Source organism: Python bivittatus, unplaced genomic scaffold (genome assembly GCF_059951505.1).
Source record: "Python bivittatus isolate LINGU-HERP-01145 unplaced genomic scaffold, Pbiv_v1 ctg000530_np1212, whole genome shotgun sequence".
NCBI classification, from domain to species: Eukaryota; Metazoa; Chordata; class Lepidosauria; order Squamata; family Pythonidae; genus Python; species Python bivittatus.
Window position 1 is genome coordinate 10,018,537 of NW_028277085.1, and position 16,857 is coordinate 10,035,393.

Here is a 16,857-nt window from a genome sequence, read left to right on the forward strand (position 1 = left end):
TTTTTCCAATAAGAAATTGAGTCAAATTTGGAAAAAGCTCCCCAATCTATCTAGCTAAGGCTTCTGATCCTATAAATCTTTATCCGGGAATTCAGCAGGAGATGCTTCTAAAAGAATAAGTTTTGAAAGACCAACTTAAATTGGTCTGAAGGGCAGATAGCCATTGAGGCGCCCTGTTCAGAGAGGGAGAATACCTGAAAGATCAGCAGAATGAATATGCTGCAGGAAGCTCACAATATCACATTATTCTGGGATTTTTTTTTTTTCCTAGGAGAACAGTAATTTTGCTAATAAATCTTTATTATTGTGGATAGCTATGAGGTTAGGGTCTGTTACCTGACCTCTTTGAAACCTGAAATGTATACACAAGAACTGGTACACAGAATTTGATTAAAATATCATAATTAAGGATAATTCCTAATCATCAGAACTGCTGGGTGGACTTCTACCAATAAGAATAGGAGTCTGCCTTCTGGCCCAATCAAAAAAGTTGCATTGAGAGGAGAGGGTGGCAGGATGTTGAGATTTGCCTCATATCTCAGGCAAGTAGAGATGTGCTGATATGCATATCAGTGGCAAGTTAAATGTCATTTATAATCTAATAAGGCTGATAAAATAAAAAGCTAGTCCTGAGGTCACTCAAAATGCTGCTATAATACTTTCATTCTATTCAAGGTATTATGGGCTATTTCTAGCAGTAAACATAATCATCTGTAGGCTCCTATTGATCTCCCTAGCCACTAATCTCTATGACCCACGCTCAACTCTAGCCCACTTTTGCAACATAACATTCTTGAAGATGAGATGCCAGAATTAACCTGGAAAACTATATCTGTAAGTTATGATCCCTTTGTGGATCTAGCTTCAGAAAATAGATTGGAAAAAAATTGGTAGCTACAAACAAAGCAGGTTTACATTTAAATCATACCATACAGTCTACAGTAGAAGTATTTACAGTATATAAAATTGTCAAGTTATTGCCAGTTTGGTTAAGGATTAAGTTATTTTAACAAACAACTGAAGAAAAAAAGATTCCATAGAAATACTGATTTATCTTTTAGTAATGGAAGTTTCCATCACCATTATTATAAACATTTCAATTTTCATATCCCCAAAAATCTTATAATCATTGTGCTTATTTTAACATTTAGAGCAACTGTAATAGTCTGCCCAGGGCATGATATTGTTCAGCAATGGGCAGAGTAAATAATTAAAAATTACGATGCAACTGCTATTTCTTTTGGAACATGATTACCATTTGGACGGACAATCTTACTGGCGTCTGGTGTAACCCTGCGGAAGAATTTGTGACCACGAGAATCGGTGCTGACAAAGACATATCCTGGAGGAGATGGATAATTTGCTGGACAGATCTCTTGCTGCTTTGGAGCATAGTCCGTACGGTACATGGTTTCATCCTCGAAACGTGCTGAACTAGACAAAGGTACCTTTGGAGGTCTGCAGCTCTGAGTCGGGATTAGACTGTGTGGTGTATAGTGAGCTCGGAAGGTGGTGATATCATCAAATTTAGCAGAGGACTTTGGTATTGCTTGGGGTTTTTTAATCATTTCAGGTCGATGCATATCCCAAGCTTGAAAGGCATCTCTCATAGTTGTGTTTCCTTGGAAGGGAGGATTATTTCTTTTGGTCTTTTCTAGTGGTTTCACAAGGACAATTGGAATGATGTCATGAGGAGTATAATCAAGATGGGATGTGGAATTAAGATCCATGCTACCTGTGGGTGGAACATACTCCTTTGCTTTATGTAGTTCAGGTAAGGAAACTGCCCATGGCTGAAAGCGATCACGGAATTCTGTGATTCCATCAAAATGGGACTTTGTTTCTGTTTTAGCAGGTTCAGGCTTGAAGCTTTTTGGAAGATCACCAGCAAGCCCTCTAAAATCACACCGGTGGGTTGTGATATCCTCAAAAGGCTGACTATTTGGCCTATATTGTTCTTTTGACTTTTTCCATTTGGGTTCTAGCTGATGAGGAACATAATCACTGCGATGACTTGTATCACTGATAAAAGGTTGGTCTGAAAGTGTGGTTGCATCAGCAGGTTTAAAGGTTTTCCGGAGGGCAAGTTCCCTTGGAATAAAGGCATCCTGAAATGTAGTAGCATTTCCAAACTTTTCAGTGGGAGGATGGTAGATGTTCTCCACTTTATAGGGCTCCCTTCTCTGTATTTCCCAGGCTTTAAAATCAGCTTTAAGATCAAACACAAGAATTATTATACTTTTGACAGAGGTTGCTATTTTTCCCTTATTTCTCACCTAAATGTAGGCCAGTGATGAGCTTATATAAGGTGAATGGCCAATGTGCCAAAATAGATGATTCTGCAAAGACTTATACATATTTGATTGCTTCCACCTATTTTGACCATTATAACATCTAAATAAGGTAATATCTACACTATGTCATTTGCCCTTAAATGACTTTGCTTAATAAATCCTGAGAATTATGATATTGTGCAAAAGCTGAGTGAGGATTGTCTGGAACATCTAGCTTCCCTAAAATACACTCAGCTAAGTCCTAGCATTTATTAAGAGGACTTGTTTATCAGATCAGTTTTAAATAATTTTACACCCTCACAGGGCAGTAAAACTTGTTGGGTATTATATTTGGGAAGCATGTTTGAGAGAACATGCTTCAGTTTATCAGCAATATAGTTTTCTAGTGGTTTCCTGAGGACAACTAAACTAGGTTTTGGTCGCAGAAGACATTAAATTATAGTGTGTGCTTAAATAAGAGAGTCTGCTGCTGATTAGACAACTTCCAATTACAGGGAAATTGTCAGGATAGCATTGCAACAACCAAGTCAGTATTTGCCTCTCCAGCATAGCAATCTGACACCTCACCATCCTGGCAATTGTTTCAATTTGTAAAAGTAATTGGCATTATTACCTTGGTAAGTTGGAATGGCATTCAGTTTACTTTTAGACACATATTTCTTTTCTGCAGGTCTTACTAATATTATTGGTTCTATTTTGTGAGGATTGTAATCTCTTCTGTAAGTGGTTGCCATTTCAATTTCTCCAGCAATGGGTTTGTATTCCTCTTGCACCCGAATGGGCCGATGTGTTACATCATACGGAAGGTAATCAGATCTGGTGGGAGGACAGAAAAAAAACTCTGAGAAAGAAACCATAACTGCAGCATTTAGTCAATCAATCAGCCTGATTAGTTAACATCTTTGGATTGATTAAAATTGTGGCTCCAATTAAAATTGTGGCAGACTAGGGAGAGAAAGCCAGTTAATTATTTCCAATGCAAATACCTACAGAACATAAGGTTGGTAAGCCTGATTCTAAAAGGAGCGTTCTTCTCTCCCTCCCTCCCTCCCTCTCTGACTTCAAGTCAGTCTTGACTCCTGGTGACAGCCCGGACAAGTCCCTGCAGTTTTCTCAACAAGATTTCAGACGTGGTTTGCCAGAAGGGGTTTGCCTACTTCCTATGGAGCTTCCTTGGGAGAGGGGGACTGGCCCAAGGGCACCCAGCTGGCTTCATGCCTAAAGCAGGACTAGAACTCATGGTCTCTCAGTTTTTAGCCTGATGCCTTCACCACTACAGCAAACTAGCTTTCTCTTCTCTCTTATACAAGGCAAAATGTTCTTAAGAAATGCATTAACATTAGAGCACCACTGTCCTTCTCATTCTCTTTCCCGTAGAATTATTCCTTTGTTCACAGGCAGTGTTTGCAAATCTGTCCATAAAATGCTGTGGTGATCTCTTTATTCAGACAAGAGGTCTGTCAAATGTTGGCCGTGTAATGATTTGGATTAAAACCATATGACAGGCTTACCTCAAAACAAATCCCAATAAGCTATCCTTCTATCTCTTCCGCCATCTCCCTCCTCACCCTGATTTCCTAGGAATTCCAGTTTCTAATATTGTACAATATTTACTTGAAAGTGGTGAGGCCTTCCATTTTCCCTCCATGGCTCCGATATTCCTGCTTGGGCCTGAGGCTCTGGGGAGGAGGGACATGGCCGTATAAAGGATATTTTTCTGTGTATTCTGTCATGAGGCTTGACTCTCTTCCATGGTCATAAATCCTTGTAGGATTATGAGGACAACGATGACGTCTGGGATGGGAGAACAGCCAGAAAATAAGAAGATAAATGACCATAACCAAAGATAATGCAAGCACTAACCAAGATCTAGAGACAGTGATTACTTCTTGAAATACTGAAGGTAGCTCTGTTAACATTGTGCAAAGAAACTACATTTACCAATCGGATTAAATTACGTTTATCTTAATTTGCTTCTTTTACAGACAGTGCTTGGGATGACACAGTTCAATGCAGTCTTGCAGCCTATTACCAATCTATAAATGAATGAATTAAAAAAGCTTAACCAAAGCATTTCTCATTACTCAGATAAAAGCTAATCCAAAGAAAACTACAACGTCCATCAGGACTTAAGTTCTCTGACAGTTTATCATCAGAATAAATTGCTCAGGTCCCTAATTCTGACAAGGAAAAAAATTCCTAGGAGGTTTCACTGGAATTTACTGATACTGAAACATATTTTATGGAAATTCAATACAACTTCTAAAAAGAGAAACTACATAAATAAGATTGACCTGTCAGCAGCAAGTATTTAGCCTTCTGTGTTTTGTGAGATAAATGTTAAAGACGGCATTCTCTTTAAGATGTTTCTTACCTAGGGCCTGAATTCAACTCGGTTAGGGGTGGGATCAGGGTTACAGGAAAATGAAGGGGAACCTGAACTATCTCCTGGCCTCGCAGAGAAAGCGTAGGGGGTAAAAAGTGATATAGATTTTCATTGGACATATTGTTCTTTAAGGGGTTTAGGACAGTGAGTTAGTATCTTGTTTTCCACGTATTTTATCCTCGAAGTAATACTATGGAAGGAGGACAGGTTGATAAAGAATGAGCTTGAAGGCTGAGCTGGGATTTGAATGTGAATGTCTTAGGTCTATGCCCAACATAATCACTGGCTTTTCAACAGAAGGCTCTTTGTAGGGCTGTCATCAAGATTGGGGTTCAAGCAGCAGACTGTGCCAGGTTTGAGGGGTGAGATAAAGTGACCTCTGCTCCTCTCTTTATTTAATTTATCTTTGCCTCGTGGGTCAGGAGTTCAGTAACTCTGATACAGCTATCTGATTATGCAGACCATGGCTGAAGATTCATGGCACCATTAAGCCAGTCTTTTGGACCCCACTGCATTTTGTTCTCATGATTTTGACAGCTTATCTACAGTCACTTTTAGCTACAGTTACATTCATGGAAACAACTTAAAACATTCACTAAATACCCTGTCATCAAAATGATCTCACCTCCTTGTATGGTTGCTTATTCCTCTGTAGTTGTCAAGGAACGACTTACTGTTTGAGATGCGATGAATTGTGACATCAGTAGGAACTCAACCAGTCACCATTCTCCCTGTTCCTCTCTTTCTCTTGCCTTCCTCTTCCTCTCTCTTTCACTTTTATACATTCAGTCAATTTTTTTTCTGAAAGTAGTTTTTAGAAATCTAAATCTCATCTTAGATCTCTATTATTTTCAACTGTCTAATGCTTTAGAATAATTTGAAAACAGTACGTAGTTTAATTAAACTTTTATCTTTTTCCATGGCACCAGTATAAGTTACAATTATTTTTGAGTAAAGCACCTGTGATTTCAGTTTTAATAGTACTTAGATTTCAAAAATGAATTGCTCTATTTAGTTTTACTGCAGGTTTGAAACCCTTCATGTAGTTGCTTAAGATAATAGCAACTCTCTTAAGGTGAAAAGTTGTGTGCATATAAAATGGAAACATGGCTTTGTTACAAGGAAATCCCTCTACTGTATTTTCTTCTCTCAACAATAAACCTATGAGTTAGGATGGGCTCAGAGATAATGACTGACGCAGAGTCACTTACTGACCTCCCTGGTTGAGTGAGGGCTTTAAATTCTTTCCACTTCCTCCCTTACTTTAGCCACTACATCGCGCAGGCTCCAGTGATTCTGCTGACACTTCTCTGCCCATGTTCCCTTGATAGAGACCTATATGGGGTATGTTCCAGTCTTACCTCTGAATACTAGGCCCTGGATATTGGTTCTGTTCCTACAACAACAAAACCAATCCATCTCCCAGTGGCAGCCATTTTTGGAAGCATCTTCCTGGGATCTTCTTGATTTTGTCTTAATCTCAAGAGAGGTAGAGCTTCCGGTGAGGATTCATGGTGAACCAGACATCTCTGAAGGAGCTGGGACAGCAATTCAGTGGAGATTGGTGGCCAGACAGTGAATTCTGGCCAGTGAAGTCTCTCCGGAAAAAGGAGAGATCATGAGATCACCCACTTACATTCTAGACAGCTGCTCCTCATGAGTAGACCGCAGGAACTGAGGTTTTGTGTTTTGCTCATGAGATGAGTGGCTGGGAGCTGAGGGATTTCAGTCAAGCTCACTGCCATAATGCAGCCTATATGGACATAAGGTTCGCATGAGCCTCATTTCTTAACCACTTCTGGGTGTAACTAGTTGTAAATTAGTAAAGAGAGATTTTCTGAGTGGCAGGATAAAAATTCCACTTGCTGAATTATTATTCTTTCTGGATTACAAAGGAATAAAGAAAAAAAGGTTTTAAAAACTTAAGAACTTTTGGCAAAAAGCTTAACAAGGAGTCAATGTAAGAAAATTTAAAACGGATAAAGGGGATAGTTATTTTGAAAGATTAGTTTTTGGTGAAAGTGCTCTTGAATACATTGGAAGTAAATTAGACAAACGAACCGAACTGTTGTGGGAATGTTTTTGGTTTACTATTAAAGAGTGTAGACAATTGGTGGATTCTACAGAACAAAAGGTAAAGGTAATATGAGCCAGACTGTAACTATGGAGATGTTGACTGTGATGCTGACTATAAGTACGGAGTGCCACTTGAAACAAAAGTATTAAGGGCAAAGGAAAACAAAATAGAAAAAAAGTGGGGAGGGGAAGCTTGACTTTTCTTTTTCCCTTGTTTGAGCCACTTTCATTTTTGGATTATAATATCATAATGGCAACCACCAGAAAAGTGGCAAAAATGGAGGGGAGGGGAGGATTGCTAGAACGACCTGCAGAGAGAATAATTACAACAGATTTGCTTCAGAAAATGTTTGAGCAACTGGGCAGCAAGTTAGCTGAATCACTTGATACTAAATTGACAACTTTTGAAAAAAGAATGGATGAAAGACTTGTAAAGATGAAAGAGGAGATGAAAGAAGAAGTGAAGATGGAAAGCTCTGTAAAACAAGTGTCTGGAGTTGTAAAACAAGCTAATGACAAAGTGGAAATTTTGGAGAGTAAGACAGAAGTTATAGACAGAGAGTTGGAAAGAGAGTTAGATAAGCTGGCTCTGTTGGAATTGAGAGAGAAGGGATTTTGTTTCAGATTTAGAGCAATCCCAGAGGATTCTGGTGAAGATATTAAAGAAAAGATTATTTTAACAATTTTTTTGGATTGGGATGAGGATACAGAGGCAGAAGTTGATAAATTTCTGTGGAACATCTTGCTCCCTGAGGTGAGATTGGCCCCCTACTCTTCTGGCCTTCTGGAAGAGTGTTAAGACATGGCTTTGCCAACTAGCTTGGGGATCCAATGGGGGTTTGCAGCACTGGAGGTGGCTGGTGGCTTGAGGACGATCTTTTTGTCTTTTAACTTTGTATATTTTTGTAAAATTTTTATTGTTTTTTATTGTTTTTGTGATAAATTTATTTATCTCTCTGCAGAGGGAGAGAGAGAGCATGCATTCTATTCTATTCTATTCATTCCATTCCATTCCATTCCATTCCATTTAAGCCTGTTCATTTATCTGCATGCAACATTTAGGCATCTCTAACAGGTGAATACCTAAATACAAAACTAGTCTTAAAAGCTGAGCAGGCTAGGTAGTTAAGGCATTGTACCCAGGATAAGATATTGTGCTTGGACAACACTTGAATGCAAGGGAATTGTGTGACTTTACAAGCATGCTAACTCTCCCTCATGTCGCTTGATTGATTATGTGCTATCAAATCATTTTTGATTCCTAGCGACCACATAGATAGATATTCTCCATGACCCTCAGCTATTCCAAATCAAATGTTTTAGCTGTAGATCTGTTCCACATTTGTGAGTGAGGCAAACACCTCACCCTTACCCAACCGCTGTGTAAATAAACATACAGCATAGCTTTAGACTTCCATGCCCAGGACAGCAAGACAGGGAAAACTGTATAACCAATATCAAGGCTATCAACTGGACAAATGTGAGCACCCAGAGCATAGTTATGCTCCTGGAAACTGACACTGAACTGAGTGGATCTCTGTTCAATCAAGTGCACAGCACAGGAGCCTTCATAAAGATATCCATGTCCTTGGGATATCATCATCTTGCCATGCTGTGCCCTAAAATGCAGAGCAGTGGGAGCATAAGAGTCATAGGATGAAAAAGAGAGAGCAAATGCTAGCATGAATTAAACAAAGGAAACTGGATCTATTATAAGTTCTGCTGTTTTGTGCAGTTTGTATTCCCACTTAGGAACAAACACAGCCCTTGGGAATTGGCTAGGAGTGTGTCTGGCTATTGCTCAGATTGTCCAGCACTTTTGAAGGCCAAAAATCCATGACCTGTTGACAGTGGTATCAGGAAGGCACCTGGGCTCTGCATGTAAATAAGAACTGTTTATTTAAGCAACTAGTTATGCAATTCATAAGGGATATTTTTTCAAATTGAATTAAATATTTACATCTCATTATGGAAACATCCCACAGTCAAATATAAGTGACACCTGGTTTTAAAATAAGACAGCATCTTTTTATATTCATAAGAGAAATGTAATTTACATTGCCCGAATACCTTTACAGAACGATTTTTATAATTTAATGCCTTTGAAATTTCCTTTCACAAATTTTGGCCAGAGTTTGCATTCTTTAAACAAATTATATCCTTCTGTTGCTCAGAAAATACTTAGTCTCCCCCCTCCCCTTTCATCTTCTTCATCTGGATCCTTTTTAAATTAGAGCTAGATATGGGCTGTGCATCAAGATCTCCTATAAAGGGCCACCATGTGTTGGAGTTTTCAGTATCTCTTTGTTGTCATCTACTGGTTGCCCAGATTTTTGCAAACCAGATCAGGCAGCCTTATTTAACATGCAAAACAAATAAGACTGTAACAGTTCTTTGCCCTTTAATTTGTAAATGGTATTAGGCATGCTTATACTAAGAAACAAAGCCACTTTAAGTATACCATGGTCATTACCATGGCTTCCCCAGAGTGAGTCTTGGGAATTGAAGCTTGGAGACTATACTAAGCCTCAGTGACATATCCACAGCTCCTGATTTTTTTTATTTTTTTTTTAATTCTGCCTTTGAGTCAGTGTTGACTCCTGGTGACTGCCTGGACAGGTCCCTGCAGTTTTCTTGGCAAGGCTTTTTGGAAGTGGTTTGCCATTGCCTGCTTCCTAGGGCTGAGAGAGAGGGACTGGCCCAAAGTCACCCAGCTGGCTTTGTGCCTAAGGCGGGACAAGAACTCAGTGTCCCAGTTTCTAGCCCGATACCTTAACCACTACACCACACTGGCTCTCACAGCTCCCAGTATAGTAATGTAATTCTGAGTGTCCTTGAGAAGGAGGGATGGCTGTTAAACTACTTTAATTATACACCATGAATCAGAAATTGGTACCACTGAGTTCAACTGGGGTTACACAGATGACTATTCAGCTTAGTATGCATGTCATATACGTGAGTGTGTTTCGTTGTGATGAACTTAGAAAAATCACAGCTGTCTCAATTGATGAAGAAGACATTTCTCACAGAAAGAATGTACCTATTCAGCCTTAGTCTTTATTAGGTGACATTTATAATCTTACAAACACACTTTTATCAGATGAAAGATTATTGTTCTCTCACCACTTACATAACTATATATTTTCCTATTTTTCTTTCTTTCTTAGTAACTCGTAATTTGTGTATGGCTCAATCTCCCCAGGTAACAAGTCCTAAGCAATAAGGTTCCCTATTGAAACAAATATTGCAACTGCGAATGCAATTCAATGCCTAAATCAATACTGACTTGAGATTTTTATCGACTACAAAAGTGTTGATAATGTTTATTTTGCAAATCATTTGTTTGCAAGCCTGTTTCACAGAGCTTTTGTTCTCTGGTATTTCATCACAGAATCTGGAAAAAAAAAATCTGTTTAGCTTTATGCTTCTTGCCTCTTCCAGTGTCATGTCATTCAATGTTTATATTGGCCAGGATCCGAGGAGCTGATTCACATTGTAACTTGTTTTTACTTTTTGTTTGTTTAAACAGCTGACTCCCATATCCCAACCTGTTGTTGAAACCCCCTTTTAGTTCCAAAAGCAGTTAGCTATGTGGCATGGAAGATTGGCATGTGAGAGAAATCACATTAAACCCTATCTGGGCTCCTTGAGCAAGTTTCAAGGATTTGGGCTCCTAAGCCACCAGTTCCCACAAGTATCCACTGGAAGGCTCAATTTCCTTCAAAATGAAAATGCAAGAATCATTCATAAACACGCATATATTGAAGACTGAGAGGCAACTTTTTAAAACTGTATTTTCTAGACCCTATTGAGAAAATAAAGATGTAGGAACAGAAAAGTCTGCAACTGATTTTGTGACAGTCATATTCAGGTCACAATACATCTCTAGATCCAAAACAATTTACTCCCATAATACATAAGAGTAACATTTAATGGTCCCCAAGGCCAAGCTAAATATGAATGTCTTTGATTCTAATGTATATATAAAACAAATGTAAATAATATTTGCTGGATGTGTGCACAGACACAGACATGTATTTCCTCTTTTGCTATTATCCTGTGAATACTCCTTCTCTAAAGCTAGTATTTATATTGATAGGAAATCCACTTTTGGTGCCAATAAGTAACTCCAGTGGAGAGATTTTCATCAGGTCCACAGCAAAGAGAAAAATAATCTTCACTCCTATTCCCCAGTAGCTACAATCTCATCTACTATTACCCATCTACACACACACCAGTTGCTATGTGTTTTTGTTTTTGCTTTGATTTTTAAAGTGTGCACAATACTGTATCACATTCAGGATGGATGCTTTTGTTCCCAGGCATATCTTTGGAGCCAAAAGAAACAAGTCTAAAATGGTGATGGAGAAAGAACTGCAGCTCTCAGGCCTCCTTCAAGGATGAGTAATTCTGCTGTATCTGCCTTGAATAATTGATGAACAAATTATATCAAATCCAGAGAGGAAGCAGAGGAACATGCCAACCCAAGTGCAAGGCAATACAGTCACAATGCAGATTTGTACAATGGACAATCTCCTCTGGGGATTTTAGCTTCATGGGAGCCATTTGGTTTTGTGCTTAAGAGAACTGTTCTGATGCACACAAGCTGTTTTCTTACAGCAGCCCAGCATGCCCTGGAACATTCATTGGGCACTAGAAAGTGACATGGAATAGGTGCCCCCCAATCTGCAAGACAGACTGTGGAACATATGATGCAGAGTCATTCCCCAATATTAGCATCAATCAATTTCTGCACTTTCATTACTGCATACCACAACTAAATACAGTAATGTTTTCAGCTTGGGGAGCATTGGCATCTTGAAAATATAAGGTGGACATCCTCACATAATGACAGCAGTGGGAGACTTGCCAATGCATAAAACAGAAGCCGGGGTGGGCATGGCCAATCACAAAACACCCATTTGCCAGAAGTAAACAAGCCTCCCAGAATGGGAGGACCCAGTGGGAACTTTATGGGCCCCAAGGCATTCTTACAAGTAATTATGAAGCTAGAACATGTGGCTTGGCTTTGCTGCTACTTATTTATTCTATCTATCTATCTATCTATCTATCTATCTATCTATCTATCTATCTATCTATCTATCTATCTATCTGGTTAGCTCTGGTCACTGAATGTCTAGGACACGCTAGTGTTCATGGCCACCACGCTGCCTATCCATGCCACACATGTAAATAAATGTAGCTCTAAACACTTGGATTTTTTTTTTTTTTTGCCCACCAGTGAGTTTCATGCACCAATTGATTTTGCCACAGTAGGCAAAAACTTCAGACATGAGATATTAACACCAGTGGCAAGTGAGAAAGAAACTAGAGTCCAAATCTATACATGAGTCATCAGAGATGAGGGATTACTCTGAAATGATTCATCAGTTGTGAACAAAGGCATAGCCAAAAGCAACTTGTTAGGACTCCTATGTCACAGATGAGGAATATGGCCATGAAAATAAACAGTTGAGATGAAGCAGTTATGGCTGAAGTCCCCCTTCCCCACTTGCTCCCATTAAAGTCAGACACACTTGGAGATCTACTGAAACCTCTCTGACTCCCCCAGAAGACCCTCCTTACATTCTACCTGCTTCGGCACTCCTCTTCTTTTCTTTTCAACAACTTCTTTCAACTTCAAGGCAGACTTGCTGTTGAGCAACTTCATGAATTGTGGTTGAGCATGGATTCGGGTGCTGGTCTCTTCAGGGCCACAACCTGGTGCCCAGACTGCACCATCCGTGGCTCTGCTGACTCAGGGTATGGACCTTGCCGTCCACCTGCCTGGAGGGTACCTGGCTGAAGCAGGCTGCAAACTGACAGCTTTGATTGATTGATTGATTTTATATATCTGCCCATCTCATGCATGTGACATTGGACAGTGTATACATTTAAAGTGCAAACCTGAATGCTGGTGTGGTTCAGGTTTTGGATGAGGATCTGACAGACCCAATTTCAAATCCACCCTTAGTCATGGAAGCCCGTTGGTGACTTTGGCTGGTCATTTCCTCAGCCCAGCCTACCTCTCAGGGTTGTTGTGCAGCAAAATAGGGGAGGAAGGAGTGTTCTGTATGCCTCCTTGGGCCAAAGGCAGATGATGGTGGTGGTGGTGGTGGTGGTGGTGATGATGATGATAATAATAATAATAATAATAGAAGAAGAAGCTAAAGTACTCTGGGACTTTAGACTTCAGACAGACAAGCATCTGCCACACAACACCCCAGACTGATAAGAAAGACAAAAAAGTCTGGATAGTGGACATTGCAATGCCTGGAAACAGCAGAACAGAAAAGAAAGAACTGGAGAAAATCACAAAATACAAAGACCTACAAATAGAAATAAAACGACAGTGGCAAAGAAAGCAAAGGTAGTACCAATAGTTATAGGCGTTTTAGGTACAATCCCAAAACATCTGGAGCACCACGTGAAGACCATCGCCAGTGACAAAATCACCATCAGTCAGTTGCAAAAGGCTGCTTTACTTGGAACAGCTTCCATCCTGCGACGATACCTTTAGTATTATTAAGCAACGTCTGCCTATCCCAGGTCCTTGGGAAGGACTCGATAAGTGAATAAAAATGCCAAATCCAGTCTAAACACCCGGCTGACTGCGACCAACCATAATACATCTATATGCTATATGACTTGGGCAGTTAGTCAAACGAATGAGCAAAGCAGGGCCTCGTTTATTTCACAGGATGGTCAGGAGGATGAAATGGGCATAATCCCCTTCCCATCCAAGCAATTTGGCTGAAGGGAAAGAGGAGCGGTTGTTTTTTTATTCCATTTTTATACTGACGTGCACAACAACCCCGTGAAGTAGGTCGGGCTGAAAGGAAAAAGCGTGGCGGAGCGCCGGACCGGGATTCGGCCCGAACGTCCGTCCCCACAAGAAGGAACCGCATCGCGCACACCCGTGTAGGGAACGCGTTACGTGTGAACCGCCCCGAGACTCTCAGCGGCGCAGGCACGGAGGCTATGGAGAACCGCCGCTCCCGCCCTTTAAGGCGCCCTCTCGTCCTCGCCCCCTTCTTACCCGCAAGTGCAAATCTGGCACAAGCACCGCGGCTGCTTCATCTTTCCCGTCTCCTGCAGCCGCCTTCACCACCTCCTGCGCTCGGTAACTAGGGAAGCGCCCCGTCGCTTAGCAACCTGCTCGGCGTTGTCTCCCCCCCATCCCGGCCTCCGTACTCGCGCGACCCACGGGGGGCGGAGTCCGGGCTCGAGCCGCTCCGCCCATCTACTCCAAGTCGCGCGGAGCGGCGGTCCAGGCGGACTTCCGGTTGGAGCCTGTGGAGGCGGATATTGGGCGCCGCGGAGGTCAGTCCGGCCGTTTCCAATGGGTCGGTTGGGGTGGGCGGCGGAACGTAGCTTCCTTCTGGGGAGGGCGAGCCGGTTTGGACGCCTGGCTCCCAAGCCGCCGCCGAGTTCACCCCTTGCCTCACTCGGGAAAGCTCCGGTAGTCCCCACCCGCCGCCTAACTTCCTTGGCGGGGTTGTTGCGGGGGTGAAATGAGGTCAGGGGCCACCTTGGAGCCCCTCTGAGAAAAAGCGGGGCCATAATAACCATTTTGGTAGAGGGTGTTTCTCTGCATGGTGGTTCCAAGGTAGCCCTCGTGGCCTCCCAGAATTAAACGTGTTTTATTATTTATTTAATTTATTAGCTGCCCAACTCCAGCGGACTCCAAATAGTCTGATCCCACAACTTTGCATGAAGTTACTTAAAGTTTACTTTACTCCAGAGTAATTCTGAGGATTGGTCGTAGTGGATGGGCCTGATGGAAATTGTGTTCCAGAGCATCGGGAAGAATGCTCTGCTCTCTCTCCCCTCACCCTTTTAAGGGGTCCTTTATCCTTCAGTGTTTTTAATAAATATATTCTGTAACCTCATGGGACATGGCAACCCATTTTTTTCTCTTTCACATTACCCCAAAGATGGAATTACTAAGATCTGTGTAAGGTGAGGCTTTTAATAAAAGAATCACGATTATAGGGTAGTAATTAATTGGCTTGGCTTTGAAAATGAGGTATGCCTTTCATATTAGAGGAATATATTTTGCTTTCTGCGGTGGTTTTGTGTTCTTTGGAAGACCTGAGCTCATCTCTCTAACACCTGTTTGAGAGTTCCCTTAAGATGCTGTTGTGGCTGAAAAGAATCAGAATAAGGAGATTCCAGAAGCAGCTTTTGAGTAAAGGAAAGGTTCAAATGGTAGAAAGCCTTTACTATGATGCAATTTTAAATAGATAAGTATGGAAAACATGAAATATGAGTGTTAATGGTTGTAGTATTCAGTATTCAAGTTTTTTTTTATAAAAGATGAATACACATTGTTGATGAGTATAATTTTGGCGTGATTGTGCTTCAAGGCAAAACCAGATTCATTTAAGTGTAACATAGCATATACATTCCTTACCTATTCAGAAAACTAAGAACTAGCTCATCTTGATATTTAAATTCATCTTCTGCGTTTTTTTTTTTAAGTTTGCATCCTGCTGTTTTCAGAATGAAATGCTTTTTCTTACAGCAGAACTTCGAACCATGGTTCTTGCTAGCACAAATAAAACAATTGGACTTCAACAAAACACTGCCTGCATCAGGAATATTTGTATACTGGCTCATGTAGACCATGGTAAGAGAGATGGCCTCCACTCTAAAGAAATCTCTTCATGAATTATGGGTATATTCAAGTGCACATTTGTTTTTCTTGTATATATTGCTGGTCTTAAACGGACTTTTAAAGTGTGTCTCTGGAGAACAACAAGTACAGAATGCTGTCTCAGAGGAAGCCTGGTATAAAAAAAACAAATTGCCGTATAGATGAAGTTTTTGTGGGGGTTTTGTTTTGTTTTGTCCTCTTTGCTACGTATTTTCAAACAGAGGCTGGAGATAGCACAGACTTCTCTTTTGGGGGATGCTTTAATTTGAATTCATACATTGAGCAGGGTATTGGATTTTCTGGGCTGAAAAAAAACCCTCCTTTCAACTCTATGAATTGTGAAAAAATATTTTTCTGAGTTGTCTGCAAAAAAATGTTTAGAATGCTCACAACCATTGGTAGTCATGTTCAATAGAAACTGAATATGTTTTGCAGGGCGCAGCTCCATTAGCTGGCATTTTGACTAGTGCTGGATGAGGGAAGTTGCATATTAAGACAGGAATAAATAGGAGACCCAGTTTGGTATAGTAGCTAAGTTGCTAGAGTAGAAACCAGGAGACAGTGAGTTCTAGTCCTCCCTTAGGCATGAAAGCCGGCTGGGTGACTTTGGGCCAGCCGTTCTCTCTTAGCCCAAGCCACTTCACAGGGTTGTTGTGGGGAGAATAGTAGGCAGGGGCATTAAGTATGTATGCTGCCTTGATCTGACCAAAAATAAAGGTGGGATAAAAATCAAAGAAATACAATATCATTACATTGCTTTAACTTTCTTCCTTATATATTTTGGATTTATTTGTGTATTTCTTTTTCTTTATTTCTCTTTCTAGGCAAAACAACTTTAGCTGATTGTCTCATTTCTAGCAATGGAATAATATCCAAAAGATTGGCAGGAAAGGTACTTTTATACATTTCTAATCTTTTATTTTGAATGAATATTTTCTCATGAAAACCTATAAAATGTGATGAGGAAACACATTGTTATTTTCATTCATACAGCTGAGGTATTTGGATAGCCGAGCAGATGAGCAGGTTCGAGGTATCACGATGAAATCAAGTGCAATTTCATTGCTCTTTGCAAAAGGTAAAGTAGTTAAGCCCATTCTCCATGTGTAAAATGTTGCATGATCATGAAATAATCTCACTGAAATCAGGGTTTAATTGGTAATTGTTTCCTACTATGATACATATTATATGGCCTGTTCAAATGAAATAATGATCTGTTGTTATTGTTTAAAACCATGGATCAGTTGTTAAAAGGATGAGCAGTGAAGAATAAAGGTCAGGGTGAAAGTTTGAAGTTGCATAGTTACTGAAACTTGAAAATACAGTTTGCACAAACACAGAGAATATATATTTAATTCAAACCACTATCAAACTATAGTTGAGTACCCAGCAGTAACAGGAAACTGGAAACAGAAAGTTCAAACTTTCTACTGTACTATCTA

The 16,857-nt window shown here is 40.3% G+C and overlaps 2 protein-coding genes across 6 annotated transcripts in view; one reads left to right on the forward strand and one right to left on the reverse strand.

The window, feature by feature from the left end:
- Nucleotides 1–1,217: 1,217 nt before the first annotated feature.
- SAXO2 (stabilizer of axonemal microtubules 2) lies at nt 1,218–13,836 on the reverse strand. Of its 2 annotated transcripts, XM_007435963.2 has the most exons (4): nt 13,796–13,836; nt 3,909–4,088; nt 2,908–3,110; nt 1,218–2,209 (listed from the first exon to the last, which is right to left on the reverse strand). In XM_007435963.2, exons 1-4 carry the CDS (start codon nt 13,834–13,836, stop codon nt 1,218–1,220), a joined length of 1,416 nt encoding a protein of 471 aa, XP_007436025.2. The 2 variants fall into 2 exon arrangements, with proteins under 2 accessions (XP_007436025.2, XP_088004311.1); XM_088148185.1 differs by lacking the exon at nt 13,796–13,836 and having other exon boundaries at nt 3,909–4,139.
- A 190-nt stretch (nt 13,837–14,026) lies between these two features.
- EFL1 (elongation factor like GTPase 1) overlaps nt 14,027–16,857 on the forward strand; it is a 51,699-nt gene continuing 48,868 nt past the window's right edge. Inside the window, exons 1-4 of one of the 4 annotated variants that reach the window (XM_007435961.4) lie at nt 14,027–14,079; nt 15,284–15,388; nt 16,240–16,307; nt 16,409–16,493. In XM_007435961.4, the coding sequence (XP_007436023.1) occupies nt 15,298–15,388; nt 16,240–16,307; nt 16,409–16,493 (244 nt within the window). In that variant the 5' untranslated portion in view covers nt 14,027–14,079; nt 15,284–15,297. Of the gene's footprint in view, nt 14,080–14,172; nt 14,719–15,283; nt 15,389–16,239; nt 16,308–16,408; nt 16,494–16,857 lie in introns of those variants that run through there. The other 3 variants (XM_007435960.4, XM_025171663.2, XM_025171661.2) reach the window with 3 other exon arrangements.